This window comes from Melozone crissalis, unplaced genomic scaffold (genome assembly GCF_028551555.1).
Source record: "Melozone crissalis strain CALT ecotype California unplaced genomic scaffold, PUWL_Pcris_2 ptg000045l_1, whole genome shotgun sequence".
Lineage (NCBI taxonomy): Eukaryota > Metazoa > Chordata > Aves > Passeriformes > Passerellidae > Melozone > Melozone crissalis.
The window spans coordinates 26925709-26946237 of NW_026535823.1; the positions used below are offsets into that span (position 1 = coordinate 26925709).

Below are 20529 nucleotides of genomic sequence, written 5' to 3' on the forward strand. Positions count from 1 at the left end.
ACAGACAGACACGTTCACCTGTTCAGCATCAGCTGCACAACAAGGGCCAGGGAGCTCCTCTCATTTTAGCCCCTTCACAATTTTATACACTCTATTGGGTGTGACACTCAATACAAGAAAGGCAAAGAAAGGTTTTCTGCTCACGCTGGTTACGTGGTGATAGGGGTTTTATTTTGGTTGTTTAAGGGAAAAGTCATAATTAACTTTTAAATTATGTTTATTTCATACTGCAACCTGATGACTGTTACCTGCCATTACCAACAAACAAGAAAACTTCAGTGCATGTAAAGGCAGCTTGGATCCCCCTGGGATCTGCTGCTTTCTGGTTCCTTTAAGTCAGGTAAGACCCACCAGCAAAGTAAATGATACAGCATTGATAAAAACCAAACAGACAATATATATGTATGTGTTTTCTTTTAGAATCTCACAATTTTAAAATTAAAACCACATATTTGGATGATTTATTTCCATTAATGTTCAAATTCTTTATAGAGAGTCAAAGTTCAGCCCTTCAAAAGTCAAACTGGTTCAAGTATGTGTATTTGTATTACTAGGAAAAGCAAAACAGAACTTACTATAGTAGATCTAAACATATGAAATAGAAAACAGGCTTTCAAATGAGGGAAAGATCAGAATCTAGATCTTAAGAATAACAGGATTCACAATGAAAACAGTTATTGATCATTTTTCATTGTTGTATGAGATACTACTCCCATAGTTAATATTACAGAACTTAAATTAATTCTGTCTACCATGTCAGCATGCAACACAAAAAACTTCAATAAAATCTGTTCAACCCTAAAAGACTGAGAGAAGTCACAGACCAATAATAGCAAACATACATTTAATTTGAAAAGCAAACATTTAATCTTAATATTTTGTAATGTGAATTCTAAAGATTCACATTTCTGGGTTTTTTGTCAAGTTTCCAGAAGGCAGTGGGTTATATGGAAAATAACAGCCACAACATCTGGCATTAGATACACCATGCAGCACTAGACAACAACCTTTGGGCTTGGAAAGGAGTTTTAAAAATATGCAAGGGACTGCTTATTGTGAATTCAGAGAGTCCAGAGTCACATCAGAGATATTTGTTCCTTTAGGACTTAATTCTGCTGAAGTTCTCTCCAATATCACCCCTTGCTGGCCGTTCCACAGAACGGCAGCAACGTCCATTGCACACAAAACCATTTGGCTGCCAGGCCAGTAAGAATTACAGCACCACAACAGCAACCAGCACAGGGGCTGAGGTGCCCACAAAATGGAGATGGAGCTGGTTAACAGAAAGGAACACAGAGAGAGCTTCAAGGGGTTTCAAAGAAAATAAAATTTGCCCACAAAATGGAGATGGAGCTGGTTAAAAGAAAGGAACACAGAGAGAGCTTCAAGGGGTTTCAAGTAAAATAAAATTTGAATAACTCAATAAACTGTTTGTGAATACACAACTGTTTGTGTATTTTCCTACTACAATATAAAAAGAAACATCCTTTCTGTATAATTTAATAGAACACCTTTTTATAACTGAATTCTTTAATCAAATCTTGATGATCCAGTTGATGAAAATAAAAAAGACTAATAAAACACAGGAATATCCATCAGGACTATGCAAACCCCCTTTAAGAGAGCTGGCATTAGCTATAATGAGCTACATTTATTCTTCAGCTGTGAAGCAGCACTCACCTCCTGAATGGTACTGCTTCCTGAGAAGTTGAGGTTGTACTCCCGCTGGACTTCTCGATGGGTGACAATCAGCATGAAGTTTTGATTTAATGACTCCTGCAGGGCCCTGAAATGGTTGAAAGAAAAACAGGAAAATCAGGGATAAGCATGTTATAGCTTGTTTTACAGTCAGATGCAGAAACCCCAGGGTACCCTAAACTCTGCATGGACAAGTCCAGGCACAACATTATCATCTCTCTTTTCACTCTTAAATGCAAGGAAGCATGCTGAGAATGACCAAAGGCCATTCCTGAACTCCTTCCTTAATAAGGTGACTGCAGCCTTTAAAGCTCATCTAATGTTAAGTATTTTCAAAATGGAGAGAGTCCCATTATCTTCACAAACATCGGGTGTATTTAGCACTCCTAATGCCATTAATAATGGGCTTGTCAGCATATTGATGGCCAGACCAAATATCAAGCTATGATGCACATTAAGAACTGATGGTAAATAGAACAAGGCAAAGCATGCTCTTGCTTCTCAAGGGTTACCTGAAGCAGAAACCAAATGGAAATTCTTCTGCTTAGATTCATTTAAAGCATATAAACCCAGCTAATTAGAACTGGAAAAGTAACCACAGCAAAATTTCTCGTGTAAGGTATTGCACATTTAGAAAGAAAATAGTTCTGCTCACATTGTTTTAAATGTACATTCACAGAGAGTTTTAATAAAAATAAAAACAGAAATAAAAATTAAATTTAAAAAAATCTTAAGATTCGGTTTAAACAGGGCAACTATATCTCGATGTTGTTACAAACTTGGGGTTTTTTTCTGATTTTCCTAGTAGTAAAACATCTGGATATTAAGAAGGCGTCCTGATTGCTTAATTAGGTACAAAATTATGCAGCTATATATCTACTTTTCAAAGCAGAAGGCAGGACTTCTGTTACAGACATGGCAATTATGGCTGTGTGCAATCTTATACATGCTGCAAAACTGCAGCAACACTGCACCACACCTTGGGTTTCCAAGCAATATTTATGCAGACTTGACTCATTCAGTGCATATGAAATTTAATTGTGACTATTCAATTATTTTTTTCTTATCCCATACACTTAAAAGAATAACAGACTGTGTTTTTTTCCTTCACATCTTCACTATACCATGACACTTCAACAAGCCATTCCTCTTAGAAGTAAAGGACAAATCCTGAATGCAGACCAGCACAGCTTATCTCATGATACAACAAGACAAGAAAGACTCCTCCATCATTTCAGACCTGATTTGTTAGTTTTAACTCCTTCTGGAATTACTGATCTGCTGGTGTGCTGCTCAGATGGGAAGGAACTCAGAATACTCACTGGATGCTTTAGCAAGAGATACACAATTTGCTTGAACATCTCAGGGATATTTAGCTTACAAAAATATCTTCACTGGGAAACCTAATTTGGCTCCAGTCACATCTCAATAATCACATACTACAAAACCAAATCATGAAGTGCTATTTCTTGTCTTTAACAGTTTTCCAATATGGAAAATAAATACAACTCATTGCCAGTGCTAAGTATGATCATGTGCATGAGAGACACTACAAATGTAACTGGAGTCATTGATGCTGAACATGTAGTTTTCTGTACTTTCACAAGATTTTCAACAAAAGGCCTAACAATTCTTTAAATACCTAACAGTCCCTCAAAAGAGGGGAAAAAAATAAAAGGAGGAGTCCTGAAAAGTTGTATGCCTATTTTCAAAGATAATTCTAATTTGATTGTTATTAAGTTTTGCATTCCCATAACCATATTTTCTATTGGCAAATGTTCAGTAGCAACTAAAATATCCTGCTGTGCTTTTTCAGATTCTGATTTTTTATTTGTTTTCAGCAAATACTAGAGGCAAATGACATATTTAATTGCTCTGAAAACATTAATTACTGCATATGTGAATGGCTCTGGATTCCATACAGACTCACACAAGGTTCTGTTATAGCTAATTTTGACTCTATCTCAAAATCTGTAGATGCTAACTGATAATATGACTCATGTTTTCATTCTGTAATTGATGTAAACATAGAATAAACAGGCTAGTCTGATCAAACCCTCAGTCTCTCCAGTTATGCATGATCCCCACACTTCAGTACAACTCAAAATACAGCTTGCTAATAAAAATCACCCACTCATAGGAAAAGTTTTCCACTTGTGAGAGCAGGAAGTATTTTGGAAAGGAAAAAATAATCTTCAAACAAATTTAAATGAAGCGCCTAAAAATTAAAAGCTTTAATTTTTCAACTAACAATTTTGACACCTCTACTTTTGGGATTTCTAAGCAACACAAGCTGAATGTTGTTAACAAGCAAATTCTCAGCACATATTCATTGACAAACAGAGTGAAAAGGAGGCTGAAAATTAAGCTGGCTAAAAAAAAAAAAAAAAAACTGAAAAAAATTGAGGAGAAACTAGGTTTGAAAGTGTTAGCAAATGCAGTGCTTGGTTAATTGTTCACTTTTTCTTCAGAAAAATAACAAACTGAGGAACACTACTTCTGCTTACACAGAAATGCACTGCTCAACTGCTCCAGTTCTTGGAGCTCCTACATCAAAGTCTCTCATGGCCTGACAGCTGTAAAGCTTGGACAGTGTCCACTAGAAAGGCACAGGGAGGAGGAATTGATGGCACAATTGCTGGCACACCTGATGGGTCACTGATGCCAGCACTGCCCACCCTCCTGTGTGGGATGGGGTTGATGTGAACACACAGCCAGAGATCCCTGTCCCTCCCATAATCACTTCCTCCAGCAAAGGGGGATGCAGATTACCCAAATTACTTAGACCAAAATACATCTTGCCCAAAAATTGTATTTCAGCCATTAAGGCAATGATGAATTTTACAAGGTGAAAGCATTTATGGAAAACTTCTCACTGGAAGTAAGATGAAGTTTATTTCTATTTCTCTTTAGGTCCACATAAGCATATTGAGAGGACTGAATACAAGACACATCACTAAAACTTTTGCCTCATTATCTGCAGCTGTTGGATTTTCCTACAAATGTTATAGTTCACTACAATTTTCCAAATAAAACAGCTATATTAAAAGGGGAAAAAAATCAGGGTCAAACTGTAGGTCCCATTTAAGACAAGACAGATTTTTTTTCCTTCTTTTTCTTTGTTGCCACCAGTGCTAAGAGAATACAATTAATCTGAGAATTAATTAGAGGGAAAAGAAAACTAAATTCTGGAAAGAGGACTAAAGTAGGCCACTACTACCAGAACATTTTCCCCATACTGTAAACTTGAGCTTTGAAAAGCATTTGCTGATAGGTGATATACACCATTACAACCTTTTTACCCCAGCTGAATGATTCTGCAGCACAAGAGGCAAGGGAAGCTGTATTTCTGGGCACCAATCCTCCAATTGAGGTACCCTGCCTACACCCAAAAAAGAAGTTCAGGAACAGACAAAAGAAAACAGATCAGAGCACAGTCATTGCTCTGACCAGTTCTAGCAAGAGACTTGGATATAAAAAACAGATCAGTTCTATCTGCTGTTAAGTGATTACATTAATGCTCTGATTTTTTGTATGATACTTTAGTTTTCAGCAGCATTTTTCTTTGAAATTTTAGTAATTTTTAGAACTTGATACCATAAGCAAATCCTTCATCAATTATATGTAAATGCTCCTTTTCATTCCAGTTTTTATGAAATACACTCAGTATTTCCCACTAGGCAATATCTTTCTCAGTCACACAGAGATTTCCCCCAAAACCTCTGATTTTTATATAAACAGGTATGACACAAGGTAATTAACATTTCCATTTTAAACTTACAGATTTATATAAGCTCATGTCAACAGAAGTCCAAATTTACTGTAATTACAGATTATTTACATTAAAACAAAATAAGAAATCAGTATGTAAATGTAATGTTTGTTGTAGCTAATGCAGCAGGAGGTGGTAGATTAGGTTCAAACAGCAATCAGTTAGCAAATCTGGCTAACATGTAAATGAGCAGAAGCCCTTTTGTTTACATTCTATTGCATCTTAAACTTCAGGATTTTTAAACTGTCTCATGAACAGATGGGAAAATAAAACATTAATCTTACCATTCTTATGGAAGCTTTCAAAGTAACTAAAGCAAGGCACTGCTCCTGTCCAGCTAAACAGACAGGACTAATAATTGGAGTTGCAGGTTACATCGTTCTTAATTAACACTCTGCTACAGTTGATAACGTACAACAAGACACCACATCAGCACCACTGCTCTGCAATCATCCAAAGCAGAGGCATTCAGCAATATATGGACCTATTGCTTGAAAAAAGGCATCTGTGGGTTTTTTCTTTTCCACACAGATGATTAGGCTTGTTAAACAAGTTACAATCACTTAGCAAAATTGCATTATTCCTAATAATATCCATGGCATGCACCTGGGGTTTTAATGCTTTTCAACTTTCCAGTGATTCATCAAGTATAATAAAGTATCTTTGATTTTCAGCTATATAGCAAAAAAAGTGTAATATACATTATATCCATTATAATGACAACAGCAACAAAAAATTATGAAAAATATCTCCCAGAACACACAAGATAGAAGGGAGAGATGATCTGGATGATCCAGTTACATGGCCAGACTCCCAAGCTCACACTTTTCATGCTTCCCTCTTGCATCCTCCTAAAGCCATTTCCCCAACAGAGAACTGTCAGCCTTCAGGAAGCATCCAAGGCAACAAAGGGAAGGAATTGCTGAGGAAGGGATTAATCTAATCTGACAAAGCTGGTGCAAGGGATCTACCCCATGGAAGCTGAATGATGGACTTTCTTTGGCATCCTTCCTTTCAGGATTGCTTTCCAAGGGAAATCATGTTCTTCTCCACCCACCTGGTAACTTTTGGACATAGTCACTGGTTTTTAAGGAGGTCTCATAGTGTTAGAAAGGTCTCAAATACCAGGTGTAAATCAACAGCCAGGAGGAGGAAGGGGACCCAAATTATCACCCAGCTCAATAAAAGGCTGCATTAAAAGTGCAGTATTTTATACTCATCCAGGTGACCCCTGGCAGTGAGCTCAGAACTACCCACAGGACATGAATTCTCCTTTCCTTTGATAAAACCTGACTGTGAGCTGGAGAACAGATGCAGGGCAGGCTGATGCTCTGTGCAAGGGGAAAAATATTACACAGGTGCTACAAAATACACAACTGGAGGCAGCATCAGAGGTAGGTGAGATGATGGGAAGAATGGAAGAAGAAGGCTGATTTACTGCAGCTGCTGGGATGAGGCAGGAATTCACTAGAAATCAGATTTCATTATGTCCACAGCTCACAGAACACATGGTTATTGTTCTGGATATCGTGCATGGATAAGCGTGGCTTTGCCAGCTGAAACTGTGGTAGCAGGGTGGAATAATACAGGTGGTATTTGACATTTAAATTTAATCTTTCCACCTCAATTTACTAGCATGCAGTAGTAATTCACTGGGTTTCTATTACCTATAAATGCTTTAGGTAGGCCACTGATGAACAAAGATACCTCAGGAGATTTTTGTTTGTTTAAAAGGCAGGATCACTTTGCCATTACATTTAGATGCTGCTTTTCAGTCAGTTCTGGGTTAAGTCCATTCAGTCTGTCACAATAAACTTCAATGCCTTCATGTTGGAATAGGATGTTTCAGACACTGTTCTGCCCCACTATAAAGAACAGACAAAAACTGGATCTTACAGAGCTGAGGCCAGACTGTTCCTTTTAAGAAGGGCATATAGATAAAATATCACATACTGGAATCACAGGCTTTTCAAATATCACTTTCTGGAGATATTCAAATCACAACTATTTATCTCTAGTTCAAAACAGAAGGCATTTGAAGAAAACAACAGATGAACTCGCAGAGCAAGAGGCAAAGTTCCTCAACATCCATTAATAATAGATGTGAGCATGACGCTTTTAAAAATTGTGGGTAACAAACTAATCTGAATAATAACTGACCTAACAGTAGGCAGTAAACAGTGTAACTGGGTTTGGTACATTGCTTCAATTAGATGTGTTTTGATCTGCATTGATGCTTTAATTGGAGGCAAGCCTCCCCTTTCATCTAGAATTTATGACTTCAGGAAGATGATCTAGCCTTCAAATTATCCGTGTTTAAATAGCCACTAATTAGGCACCATTTGCTGTCCCAAAGCTACCAACTTTTATCTTAAAAATATCCAGAACTAATCTCCACTATGAAACAAATATAAACTATAAAAGGTAACAACTACTTTGATTTTACTGTCAAGTGAAGTTCTTTAAAACCATTAATCCAATAAAAAAGGCTAAGAACTGTTTTTAAACAGTTTGTTGTTATATACTTTACTGCAGTTGCAATAAACAACTCTCTTCAGACTCCAGTTTTCTCTCCAGAATTAAAACATTCAAACTACAATATACAGCAATACCTGGGTAGGAAATTTTGAAATTGGAAATGAAAAAATTAGCAGCTATGGTGTCTTTTCACTGTTCTTTAAATAGCTGCTAAGGTACAATGGCTTATTGTCCTCACACACAAATACAGTTTGCACATACAGTTAATGTACACCACCTTCTGTTTTAGTGCCATTCTTCCCTCTCTTAATGCTCCTTTTCTTATAATTATTATTTTTATAATTCATATCAGCATTCTTAATTCTTCCACAGACTACACGTAAATGTGCACAAGTACCTTTTAGTAATATACAAAGTACTTTCAGTCCTTAGGAAGGCAGCTACAAATTTCAATTGACTCTCCAAGAATTCCCCTCACCAGCAGAATATTCTCCTATCACCTACAAGGGCAGAAAGTCAATTTCCTCTCCGGACCAGCTGCAATCCGTGCATTTTTCCTCATTCCAAAGGCATCCCTGAGCTCGCAGCTCCGGAGCATCTCCCTTGGCAGGCTCAATTCCCGCGCACCCTCTAGCGGCTACCGAGGAAAATTCCCATTTTTCCTGGGAAGCCACAAACAGGGCCGCCTTCGGGAAAGGGAAGCACACGGAAGAAAATTGCTAATTACTTTAAAAGAGAATTTTCCATATAACATCATTTCATTTCCAAACCTTCGCAATATTCCCTGACAGCAGAAAGAGACGTGGGGATGCTGCTGGCCAGGGGCTGAACACGAGCCAGGTGTGCCCAGGTGACCAGGAGGGCCAGGGGCACCTGGATTTTATTTCAGCAAGAAGGCCAGTGGCACCTGGATTTCAGCAGGAGGGCCAGAGGCACCTGGATTTTATTTCAGCAGGAGGGCACCTGGATTTCATTTCAGCAGGAGGGCCAGTGGCACCTGGATTTCAGCACGAAGGTCAATGGTACCTGGATTTCAGTATGAGGGCCAGTGACACCTAGATTTCAGCAGGAAGGCCAGGGGCACCTGGATTTCAGCAGGAACAGTGCAGGACCAGCACCAGCACTGTCCCCCGTGCTGCTGAGACCACACCTCGGGGCTGTGCCCAGCTCTGGGCCCCTCAGCTCTGGAAGGACACGGAGGGGCTGGAGCAGGGCCAGAGATGGGAATGGAGCCGGGGAGGAAAGTCCTGAGGTGACTGAGGGAGCCCAGGGTGTTCCTGGAGAAACCCTTCAGCTCAGAGGGGACATTCTCACTCTCCAAACTCCTCAAAAAAATGAGTCCATCTCCACTGCCATGTCCCAGGTGGAAAGATGGGAGGAAATGGCTTTAAATTGCACCACAGCAAGTTCAGATTAGGTATTAGAAAAACATCTTTCCCTGAAAGAGTGGTTAAGCACTGGATTAAGTTGCCCATGGATGTGGTAGAGTCAGGAAACGTCCAAGAGATGTCTGGATGTGGCACCTGGGAAATGTTTCAGGGGTGACTATGGTGGGTTGAACTAGATGATCTTAAAGATCTTTTCCAGCTTTGATGATTCTGTGATTCTGTGACATATGAACACTCACTGCTTACTTCTTGTGTGTTCAAATCAGTAATAAAATATATCCTTCTCAATTACCAATATCCATCTCAATTCAAGGAAATAAATTCTAATTAATTATTAATGAATAATTAATTTCTATTAATTTATATAAATTGATTATTCAGCTCATCTACATATATTTTAAAAGTACAAGATAAAATAATGTAACAAACATTTCATAAAGAAAATTCTCAACAGATGGGAATGATTTATACAGATTTATGAGATACATTAAATGGACCAACATAAAGCAGCAACTTATGCAAGGCCACCTCTCATTTCAACAGGGATTTCTGTTAAATGAAAGTCATCCCATCTGTAAAATTCAAATGTAAAATTCTGTATTACCTAAGAGGTTCATGTACCCCACCAAAGTTTTAAAAACCCCAACAAGTTTCTTTTCATCCCAACAGTCATTAGTGCAGTGAAAACACTTAGTATTTACTGTCTTCAGATTCCTACAAATATATACATGGCTTTATAAAAAAACACAAAAAACCCCCACAAAACAACAAAAGCAAAAAACCAAACCCATACAAATAGAATTTATGGCCAAAAGACTTACCCAGAATGACTTGAAGAAGGAGGAGGCAGGTCAGGTGTTAGAACATAAAGACTATTATTTTTTGGCAAGTGTAGACTTTTTAAAACAGTCTGAGGGGAGAAAAATCATCATAAGTATAAAACATTCACCAATTCTGACTAGTTTTTTTTAAATCATAGATATGTATTTACAGTATCAGCAAATATTTTGTTTCAAGATACAATTCTTGTTACTTCAAAACATCATTTTTGTAGGTGGGCCACATTCTATACAAACCAAACACAAACTGATTTGTCCTGATTTTATTTTGCAATGTTTTAGATTAAGAGTTCTTTGTGTGCCACCCAAGACATCTGACACTGTTTGAAACTAACAATTCTTGCATTGTAATCCCCACCCACAGATGCTCAGTTTGAAACTGAGTTCAGTTAACTGAAAACACAGTTGAAAACTTACACTATCATCTACATCTCCAGTCTTCCACCCTTTTAACAGCATTTTAGATGCAGGAATCTGAAGTTCATTTTCTAGAATATGTTTGATATCTCCTAGAGAGAAAAACAAAGGAAATATATAAAATATACACATTTATTGCTTTATTTCAAACAGCAGTGAGTTGTACTTAAAAAAACAAGAGCAAGGAAAAATTTACTAAGAGAAGGATTTTCAGTCTTGTAACATACTCTTCAAACAGTAAAGGACAAATGAAGCTTAAAAAAATAATTACAAAGCATGAATGATTGGAGAATCACACAAAGATTCAATTATTTGGACATATATATTGGTAATTCTATGTTCCATATTTATTAGACACAGCTGTGTGCTATCTGGAGCACCAGACTTAAAGAGGGTGCATATTTCTGATATCAAATTTCATTAGCATTAGTCCAGACCTAAGGAACTGGAATGTTCATACAACTGACTGCTCTGACAGCTTTTCCAATGTTTTGTACATGTTGATGCTCTTCTGCCCCTGTAGTTATTACAGTCACAAAGTAACTCAGGCTGGAAGGTGTCTCTGGAGTTCATGTGACCCAAGCCTAAATCAAAGGTCTAATTAAACTAGTTTAGTCAATGACTTGTCCAACTGGCTCTAGAACACGTCAGGATGGAAGTTTGACAACTTTTCTGGCCAACCAGTTTCAGTATTTCACCACCCTCACAATTTAAAAAAAATCCTTTTATTTAAATGTTAATTTTTGATGTGTCTTTTGCCTCCCATTCTCATGCACCTCCAAGACAAGCCTGGCTCCATCTTCTCCATGTCCTCCAGCAGGCAGTGCAGACAGAAGTCAGCTCTGTGCCTTTCCCTTTCCTCCCCATGCTGGATAAATCCCCTTCTCTGAGCCTCTCCTCCTGCTAGCCCAGAGCTCCAGAGCCCTGACCAGACTTACTGCAGGATGTCATCATCTTTCTTCTAGTGAGCACCTCAAAACCCCACACAGTGCTCCAGATGCAGTCTGGCAAGTACTGGATAGAGGGAAATTATGATTTCCTGGGATCCACCTGCTACACTCCTGCCAACAAAGCCTGGGACATGGCAGGTCTTCTTCACTGCAAAAGCTCACTGCTGAAGCACCCAAGATCCCTTTTATTAAATTGTTTTCTAGCCCATCAGCCTTCAGCCAGGTATCAGGTGGGGATAACATGGAGTTATCCTATGCCAGATACAGGACTTCAACTTTATTCTCTTGGAACTTCAGGAGGCTCCTGTCAGCCCATTTCTCCAGGCTGCCCAGGACACAATAAACAGCAGCCCTGCCCTCCAGAATATCAGCACCTCCTCTGAGCAGATTAACATTTATTTTGATCACTTTTTTATTTTAACATTATGACTGGAAAAATACAACAGCAGAGTACATCAAAGGCCTTACTAAAGCCACAGTGACATTCTCTCCCCTTGTGAACTGAGCCAGTCATCAAATTGCAAAAGGCAAATAATGCTGACTGATTAGGTACAATTTGCCTTCAGTAAATCCATGCTGGGTGTTCCAAATCCCCTTCTTTTCTCTCTCATGCTTAAAAAGTGCTTCCAGAAAGATTTACTTCATAAACTTCCCACAGACCAAGCTCAGCAATCACCACTGAGCACAGGTTCACATTTGCCTTAGCCTTTCCTCTCATGCTGATGTACTTACAGAAACTCTTCTAACCCCTCAGTGGTTTCACCTTCAGCTGAGCTTTGTTCTTCCTAACTCCAAACCTGCACATCTCTGTGCTCCTGCTGGGCAACCCATCACTACTTTCCAGCTCTGGCTACTTTGGTTTTGAATTTAGCTCAGTCAGAAATGCTTTCTTCTTCTGTGCTGGCCTTCTGCCATGCTTGCTCCTCTTGCACGTTGGAAGGAATTGCTCCTGTGCTTTGAAGAGGTTGTCCTTGAAGATCAACCAGCTCTCTTGGGCTCCTGTGCCCTCCTGGGCAGCCTCTCATGGGTGAGCAGATCCCCAAAAAAAAGCCAAAAATATTCTGTGAACTCCCTCAAGTTCACAGCTGAAGTTCTAGAATTTGCCTTGCTCACTTCTCCCAGGACTTTAAACACAAGGCTGTCCTCCATCTTTATATCCCAAAACACAGAAGTTTACACAAACTGCTTTCTGCCCTACAGCTTTCAGGTAAAAGCCAACTATTAAGAAGTCAATAATAAAAGAAAAATCATAGCAGTACAGCTGGAAAATTCCGATCTGATGAGATTTTGATGCCCAATTTCCATGGGTGTAACTCAGCACAAAGGAAAACAGAGAACACCCATCGATAATTCAAATCGATCACCGCTAGGTGGCGCCACCCAACACCAAATCCATTGCTGAAAGGACGAGTCAGGATCAAAAGCTTCCAAATTTCCAAATTTCACCCCAGACAAAAGGCTGCAGCACGGAAAATTGCTTTCATCAACTATTCCTTAACGTAGCTCCTTATTTGGATCTGTATAAGCTCTTCACTAAAAACAAAAAAGTGAAAATACTTTTCTTCCTTGGCAGAAGTACATTAATTCCCAATTTGGGGAATGTAAAAGTTAACACGCTCTGAAACACTAGCATACTTCTAAAATATTGCTTCAAAATGCATCATTTTTAGGGAAAGAAAATAAAACTGATAGAATTAATCTTAATTTGAATTAAACAGTCAAATAAAAATTGAACTAAAAAGAATGCAATGATGTTCCTCACACCAGGAAGAATTCCTCCAATCTTGTCACTAATCCTGTGCAGAAAGAGATGCCATACAGATTCAAAGAGGAAATGCCAAGATCATCCACTTATTAATAGCTTGCATCTACACTAATCCTATCCCAAATTACATTTTCATGCCTCAACTTAATCATTAATCTCCATTTTGTTTCTGAAGCAAGTTCATAAGAAAGCTAGATTTCAAAATAAGTATTTGATAGATCACTAACCTTTACCATGGATTAGTGAAATTTTGCTTTTTTTAAAGCTGCAAAGAGATTTGAAAATGGTTAGTAGCTGTGGAGGCTGCATTTTTGGGGGGATCTTTTTTTTTTCTTTTTGAGAGGTTTTGTTCTGCTTCGCTTTAGGACTTGGATTTTTGGCGTTGAATCTTTTGTCTTTTTAACAGTTTCACAACAGCAGCTTTCATTTCATTTTTACAAATCCTTACCAACTGTAGAGCTGTCTTCAAGTACTACATCCACATTTCTGTCTCTGTACTCAACCCTGAAGTCCAGCATTCGAGGCTGTCTTTCCACTATTTGTCTAGATGGCACTACATGGCGAAATGCTGAGGAGGAGGAAGGAGCTGAGGAAGCTGCAGCAGAGTGACTGCTGGGGCCATAGGCTGGTCCATGCAGGGTCTCTACACCGTACTCACTGAAAGACAGGCCAACAAAATTATGTCAACAGAACAGCTTGGCAGAAGTTAGGGAAGCAAAATCACAGTATTATTCACTTACTACAGTCCAGCACACACCTCTTGAATTATTGCTGTTGGATCTGAGAAAAATGTTTATTAAAAATAAATTCTGTATTAGCAATTTTAACCTTTCGGGGCTCAGGAGCACTATAGGAGATCAGCATTGGGGACAAACAAACATTTTAAATCCACTGTGTAATTAATACCAGAATTATCTTGAGGAGAGGGATTGTTTCCTGTTCCAGGAGTGTTGTGGCCATATAAAAATTGGCACCATGGCAACAACCAGCTTTCTACATCATTGGGCTAGTACCCAGTGGAAATGAGAATAAGAAATACAGCTCAAAATTCTGCACCCAGATAGGTATTTTCTCACACCAAACTAGTGAGAAACAAGTCAGATATGAAAATAGATACACATTTTAGGTAAATAAATTAAGATAATGAGGCATGTGTTTAAAAAGAAAACACCTAGAAGTACAACAGCAATGCAATGTGAATTCTAGCTTGCCTTGACGTTCAAAATCCTGCAGGGCTCCTGGAGGTTCATATAAGGATGTCTCCATACCTGACTCAAGGATACCCACAGCGTTACAGGTCAGAATAAACTGGAATACCCTCACTACCCAGAAGCACTTCATCTTCCCCAGTGAGTGTCTACACAGGGAGCACATAACTGGGATTGGAAACAAGTGTAACAAAACACGACATTTCAGGAATATCACTCCAGGCAAAACAAAACAAAACAAAACAAAACAAAAAACAAAAAAAACACCCAAAAAAACGAAAAAAAAAAAAAAACCACCTATGATTTATATAAATCAAATTTGGAAGGCAAGAAACTTCATCAGGTAAGCCTGGGGTGTTGCCTTTTAGATGTTCTTACCAGGAAGATGCTGGACAGTTACAGAATCTCATGGTGGATTTCAGAAATGCTGCAAAAAACTTGTCTCATTTCTATTCTTTATCTGAACTTATTTGAAAAATTCCTTCTGTTCTCTAGATACCATGAGGTTCTCAGTGGAAATGCTTCATACAGCAAGTCAAATCTGTCATCTAGAGGAGGTCTGAACTTTAGAAAGTGCAAATGTGGATGGCATGCATGTCACAGAAGTGCAACAGTACTCAGCTATTGCAAATCCCATCATTGTGCCTTTCACATTTGAAACAGAAAAACATGTTATGCTTGTAAAACAAGGGGCTCCTTCACTTCTCACATCAGCATGCTCAGAAGGATGAATGCCCAGCTACAAAGACCCACACTCTCAGACCTATGGCTCAGAAGTCAAAGGCTCTAAGGAGCACAGGAAACAGTCTAATTTTCAGTATTTAAAAAAGTATAAACACTAAGTGATATGTTATTTTCTTCAGCTTGGTGGACAAATATGAATTAAGTACAATTAAGTAACAATTCTGTTAGTAGACCCAAGAAGCAATGAATATCCCAGTTCTCAGGACTGGATTATAAAACAAGCAGCTGAATAATACAACAAAGTGTACTTTTTTCTCTTCAATAAATTAACTTGCTTCAAGTCCAGTTGCATTAATTCTATTTGATTCCATCACAAAAGGCATCCTACATATCTGACTAGCAACCTCTAATAGAACATAAAAAGCCCCACATCAGTAAAATAAGCCTTATCTGAAAACCACTGGAAAGCAGGTTTCTAAATCTTCTGAGCCTCCCTTTAAACCACTTCCACTGGAAGAATACAAAACAAGACAAAAACAAAGTAACAAAAATACCCATTTGAAACACATTTGGCTATCTAATAATTTCTAAAAATTAATAAATTACTGTGAAAGAAAATGTAGGTGGGCACTAGACCACCTTGTGATTGAAGACAGGCATTAACTACTCTAACTATTGTCCAGCTTCTTTTACCCAAACAAACATTCTGGAATTTTGGATAGAAATGCCTTGAGGTCACAACTTGTATGCAGAAAGAGTTCTCCACAACCAAGACTTGATCTCACATGGACTAAACAGGCCTTACAGTAAATATATATTTAGTAACTTTACTGGGAAAATACTTTTATCCTCAATCAAAACCTGACTCTGTTGAATTAGGAAGTATTGACAGGGAAGTCAAACACCACTTTACCTATATTATGTATCTTATTTCATCATTGAAAATTTTTAAATAGTACATTAAGTATTTTTTCTGAACAAATTTTTAAACACTGTTTTACTGTCTCTCTCAGGTAGCTTAATTCCTGATCTGCTGTTTTCAATTGCCTCATCAGCACTTAAAAGATCAAATTTCAGTGAGTTCAAGATATCCAAGCATCAGAAAGCAAGCCAAAATTTAATTCAGGAGCTGAAAGAAAATCAGTAAAACTACTTTTAGAAGGGAACAACCTTACTTTATCTGTCACAGTTTCTGCTGCCTGTAATTCAATTAAAAAAACAAAAAAAACCCCAAGTACAAATGGTTTTGGCCAGAAATAGGGAAGCATGGAATATCAATACCTTTATAAATGCATAAGGAAAAAGAAATACTTAGCCAGAAGCATACCAACACACAGTTTTTGTAAAGAGACAGCCCTGCAAAGAATGACCCAACCACCAGTGAAAATAAAATAAAAGTTAACTATTTTGAACAGATGTTTGAGCTAGTCCTCTATCAGTATGGGAAAAACTGAATGTTAAATCAGCTTTGCCAGGAATAGAATTTGTGGCTCCAGAAACAGCTTTAAAAGGAGAATTATGTCATCTTCTTAGGATTCAGGAAGGAAAAAAAAAAGTAACTGTTACCCAGCATCATTCTCTGCATGTACTACTCCAGTCCTCTGTGCTTACCTTTGTAGAATGCCATTTTCTTGTGGTATAACACCATTTATAGCTGCCTGAAAAGAGAAAACAAATGTTGAGTCAAGCATGCAGAACAAAAATACATCAGAACTTTTATAATATGTTTTGAAAAGTGATTAGCTTGCTTCAAAACATGCCCTAAAACACTCTCTATTTAGTGAATATTCTTGGTCAACAATATTATCATTATGGGATCTACATAAAATAAAAACCATACCCATTCAAACCGTAATACATAAATACATAAAATAAAAACCAGGCCCATGTGAACCAAACCTACTTTTAATATGCATCCTCATATGTCAGATACACCTGATCTGCTGGCCAGAACAGCAGGTGAATGAATGTCTGGTGCCCAGAGAAGAAGGGAAAAATGATGTTTAGCAGTTCCCTGGTACTCCAGGAGACAAAGTCACACCCTGTGATTGAACTACTGACAGTCATAATCTATCAACACCATTTGTACAAACTGACATTAAAAAAATGTAGCTTAAGTAAGTGCTTAATAAACACAAAAATAGATGCAATCAAGATTTAAATGCTATGGTTTCTTTTTTCTCTGAATAGATAAACATGACTTTTTAAAAACTTCCATTAATAGTTAAGGCTACATGAAGTCAGAATGTTTTATTGCTGAACTCAGCTAAGTTACTGTGATACTGCAATAAGATTTATCCTGCATTTAGAAACAAATATTACATTAATAATTATTTTAAAAGCAGAGAAGGAAAAGGTCAGAGGTACCCATAAGCTACAGCAACAACCCATGAGGCTGTATCAAATTACAGCAAAAACAAAGTTCCCTACCAGATCAGGTTTTAAATCAGTTTATCCACTGTGCATGGTAATAATCAGTGGTTTCTTTCTAACAACGTGTCTCATTTATCATCCTTGTGGTTTTTGCAGTCATACACAGCTCTTGATGGTGTTCATCTAATAAACCTCCAGGAAAGAGTAGGAGGTTTTGGTTTATTTGGGTTTTTCTGGATTGGCTTCTCCCTCCCATACTCTTCAGCAATATACATTTAATTCATGTCAATCAACAGATAAAGTTGGCTGAAAGACAAAATTATCCTTTATTTTGCATCTGTAAGATACAGAGAGCAAACACAGGTTTTGTACCATAGAACCTACACTAATAATGATCTGCTGGTGCAACAAAATTCTCTTTACTTGGGGAAAAGAAGCTGCTTCAGCTGTGAAGAAATACAGCAATGTGGAATTTTGACACTTCTGTCAAAACTCTGTCTCAGAGGATTAAATCAGCTCAAACTTCTTCTGAGCCTAGAGGGGTTAAATACAATAGAGGCTTCAAGCTATTTTCTTTTAAACTGAATAACTCACTTGTTCATATATCCCCAGTTTTGTAAACTTGATGACATTTAAGGGGCACAGGAGTAAGAAAAAACAGCAGAAGCATTATGTGCTTTTTTGATGGAAAGACCTCTATTAACCACACTGTAAAACTGAAGAGTCCAGACACTGTTTGTTAAGCAAGATGGAAGACTAAAATAATGTAGACAGCAAATGGTAGCAGTGCACATGTACATACTGCATAAATATTAAATATCCATGTTCTAACAAGACAGCTATAAGTAGACCTTGCAAAGAAAAAAAGAAAAAGGAACAACCATCTGCTTTAGAATTTCATTGGGAGAAGGTTGTGACTATAAAAAAAAAAAAAATTAAAACAAGAACACGTTACTAAGGCAAGATCTGCTCCAGGCTGTTCCTCCCCAGTGTCAGCCCCCTTTGAGAGAGGCTCACATCTCTATGGTTATGCAAACATTTCAAGATATTCCATTTTTTTGTCTCTCCAAACAGGGATCTTTGATCACCAAAACCACCCTGTGTGGCTAATTCATAGTAATTAAAAATGTGTGCTACTCTCGAAACAATTTTAATAACCAGTGCATTAAATCTATTTATGGGTTATTGATAGAAAGAAGCCATGTCTGGATCAGAAAGCTCCTTCAGCTCCCAATAACCTGCTGCTAGAGTGATGCCAGGGGAGCAGCACTCTGTGCTCTCACACTGCATATCCACAAGTGCCCCTGCTGGATCCAGGGTACCACAGCTTGCTAATGCTATCACTATTTAAACAGTGAAGTTCACTTAAATGGAAATTTACAAGGGCTTCAGAAGATTTTTCCCAAAGCCAAGAATCCTAGGTGCAGCTCAGTGCTATCCATACGCTAATTATGCCATAACACTGTCCCATCCTGAAACAGAATAATTCCTGTTTTGATGACAGCCTTCAAACAACTACCAGGCCCACAATTTATTTCAATAAATTATAAACTGAATGCAGCTCTTCTTGATGTATACATTTTGTTTAAGGATATCAATCATATAGCCAGGAATTGGAACAGCTTATTTAAAAATTCATTAAGTACTGCATAACCTGACCTAATTGGACCTGCTTTGGGCCAGAGAGACATCCAGAAACAACTTCCAGTCTCAAGCACATGTGACTCCACCATCCAACAGTACAGGTTATCTTGATGAACATACTGTGAACCCTGGGATTTTTTTAAATGAAAAGGATGTCAAGAATGTGACATAACACTGGACTGACAAGTTCCCATTAAAAGGTTCAAAGTAACAATATTTTTGGTGGGTTTTTTTCAGCAGCATGCTTCCAGGTTACAGTATTGAAATATATTCAATCCAGGTTACGGTACTGAAATATATTCAATCCAATGTTTTTGTTTCTCAGAAAGATAGGGAACAATAAAGCAACAGGGTTAATGAAATGTTAACAAATTCATTAAAAGTTTGGGCAACATAAAAAATCCACGGTATTCTGAAATTATTTAGGTACCTGAAGAACACTGTGAAACAGAACGAAATTCAGAAAACTTTTCCTCCGAGGAATATTAACTTAACCTGATTAGTCAGTTCTGATTAATTGTGACTACCTTTAATCAGTACAAAACAGTGTTAGAAAGAAAACCAAGAACCATCATTCCTTAATCACCTATTGAAACAACATCAATGACTTCCTTCAAAATACACAATTCCAGTGCTAACCATTTAAAAGCAATGAAGCACATCTGAGTGACTGTCATTCCAGGGCCCCATGAATAATGTGGGTTTATACATAGCACAAATATTCATCTCAGAAGTAGTAAATACTCAGTGGTTTTCACAAAGTTTGAAGATGGACTGGATTTACCAATCATATTATTTAAAAGCTGAAGTCTACATACACTGATTGAATATTCAAACGAGGCAAGGGGTTCCTTCCTCGTCACAAACTACAGATGGGAGGTAGTTTTTAAATTTCCAGAATTTAAAAGGGATATTTAGATTATTAAGAGTTAAAGGTAGTCCTAGGCAAAAGAGCAGTCAAAGGCTTTTGTAAAGGGTGAGGAGGGAGCTTTTCCTCAGTGGCCACCTTGTGTTCCTCCCTCTCCTTCCCAACCTCCACAGCACACCATGGTTTTGGCTGACAGATATAGACCCCTGAAAACCTCTCCTTTGGAAGCTCCAGCCCAGTGAAGAGCAAAAGGTTTCACAAAGCACAAAGCAAGATCAACTCTCCAAAACAGGACCTAGAAAACACATCCATAACCAAAAAGAGAAAGCAAGTTGGAGCAGCACAGTGCTGGAAGAACAAACCTTCCAGAGGAGGAGATGTAAATAACCTGCACACCTGAGAGATGCACGAGTTTCACTGGGATGAATAACCAAACCAGCTCAAC

The 20529-nt window shown here is 38.0% G+C and overlaps 1 protein-coding gene across 1 annotated transcript in view; it reads right to left on the reverse strand.

The window, feature by feature from the left end:
- Positions 1-20529, reverse strand: part of FAF1 (Fas associated factor 1) — a 147057-nt gene that overhangs the window by 98510 nt on the left and 28018 nt on the right. Inside the window, exons 3-7 of the mRNA XM_054286164.1 lie at positions 16811-16857; positions 13756-13964; positions 10593-10684; positions 10158-10246; positions 1681-1786 (exon numbers count right to left, since the gene is read on the reverse strand). Coding sequence (XP_054142139.1) covers positions 1681-1786; positions 10158-10246; positions 10593-10684; positions 13756-13964; positions 16811-16857 — 543 coding nt within the window. The remainder of the gene's footprint in view (positions 1-1680; positions 1787-10157; positions 10247-10592; positions 10685-13755; positions 13965-16810; positions 16858-20529) is intronic.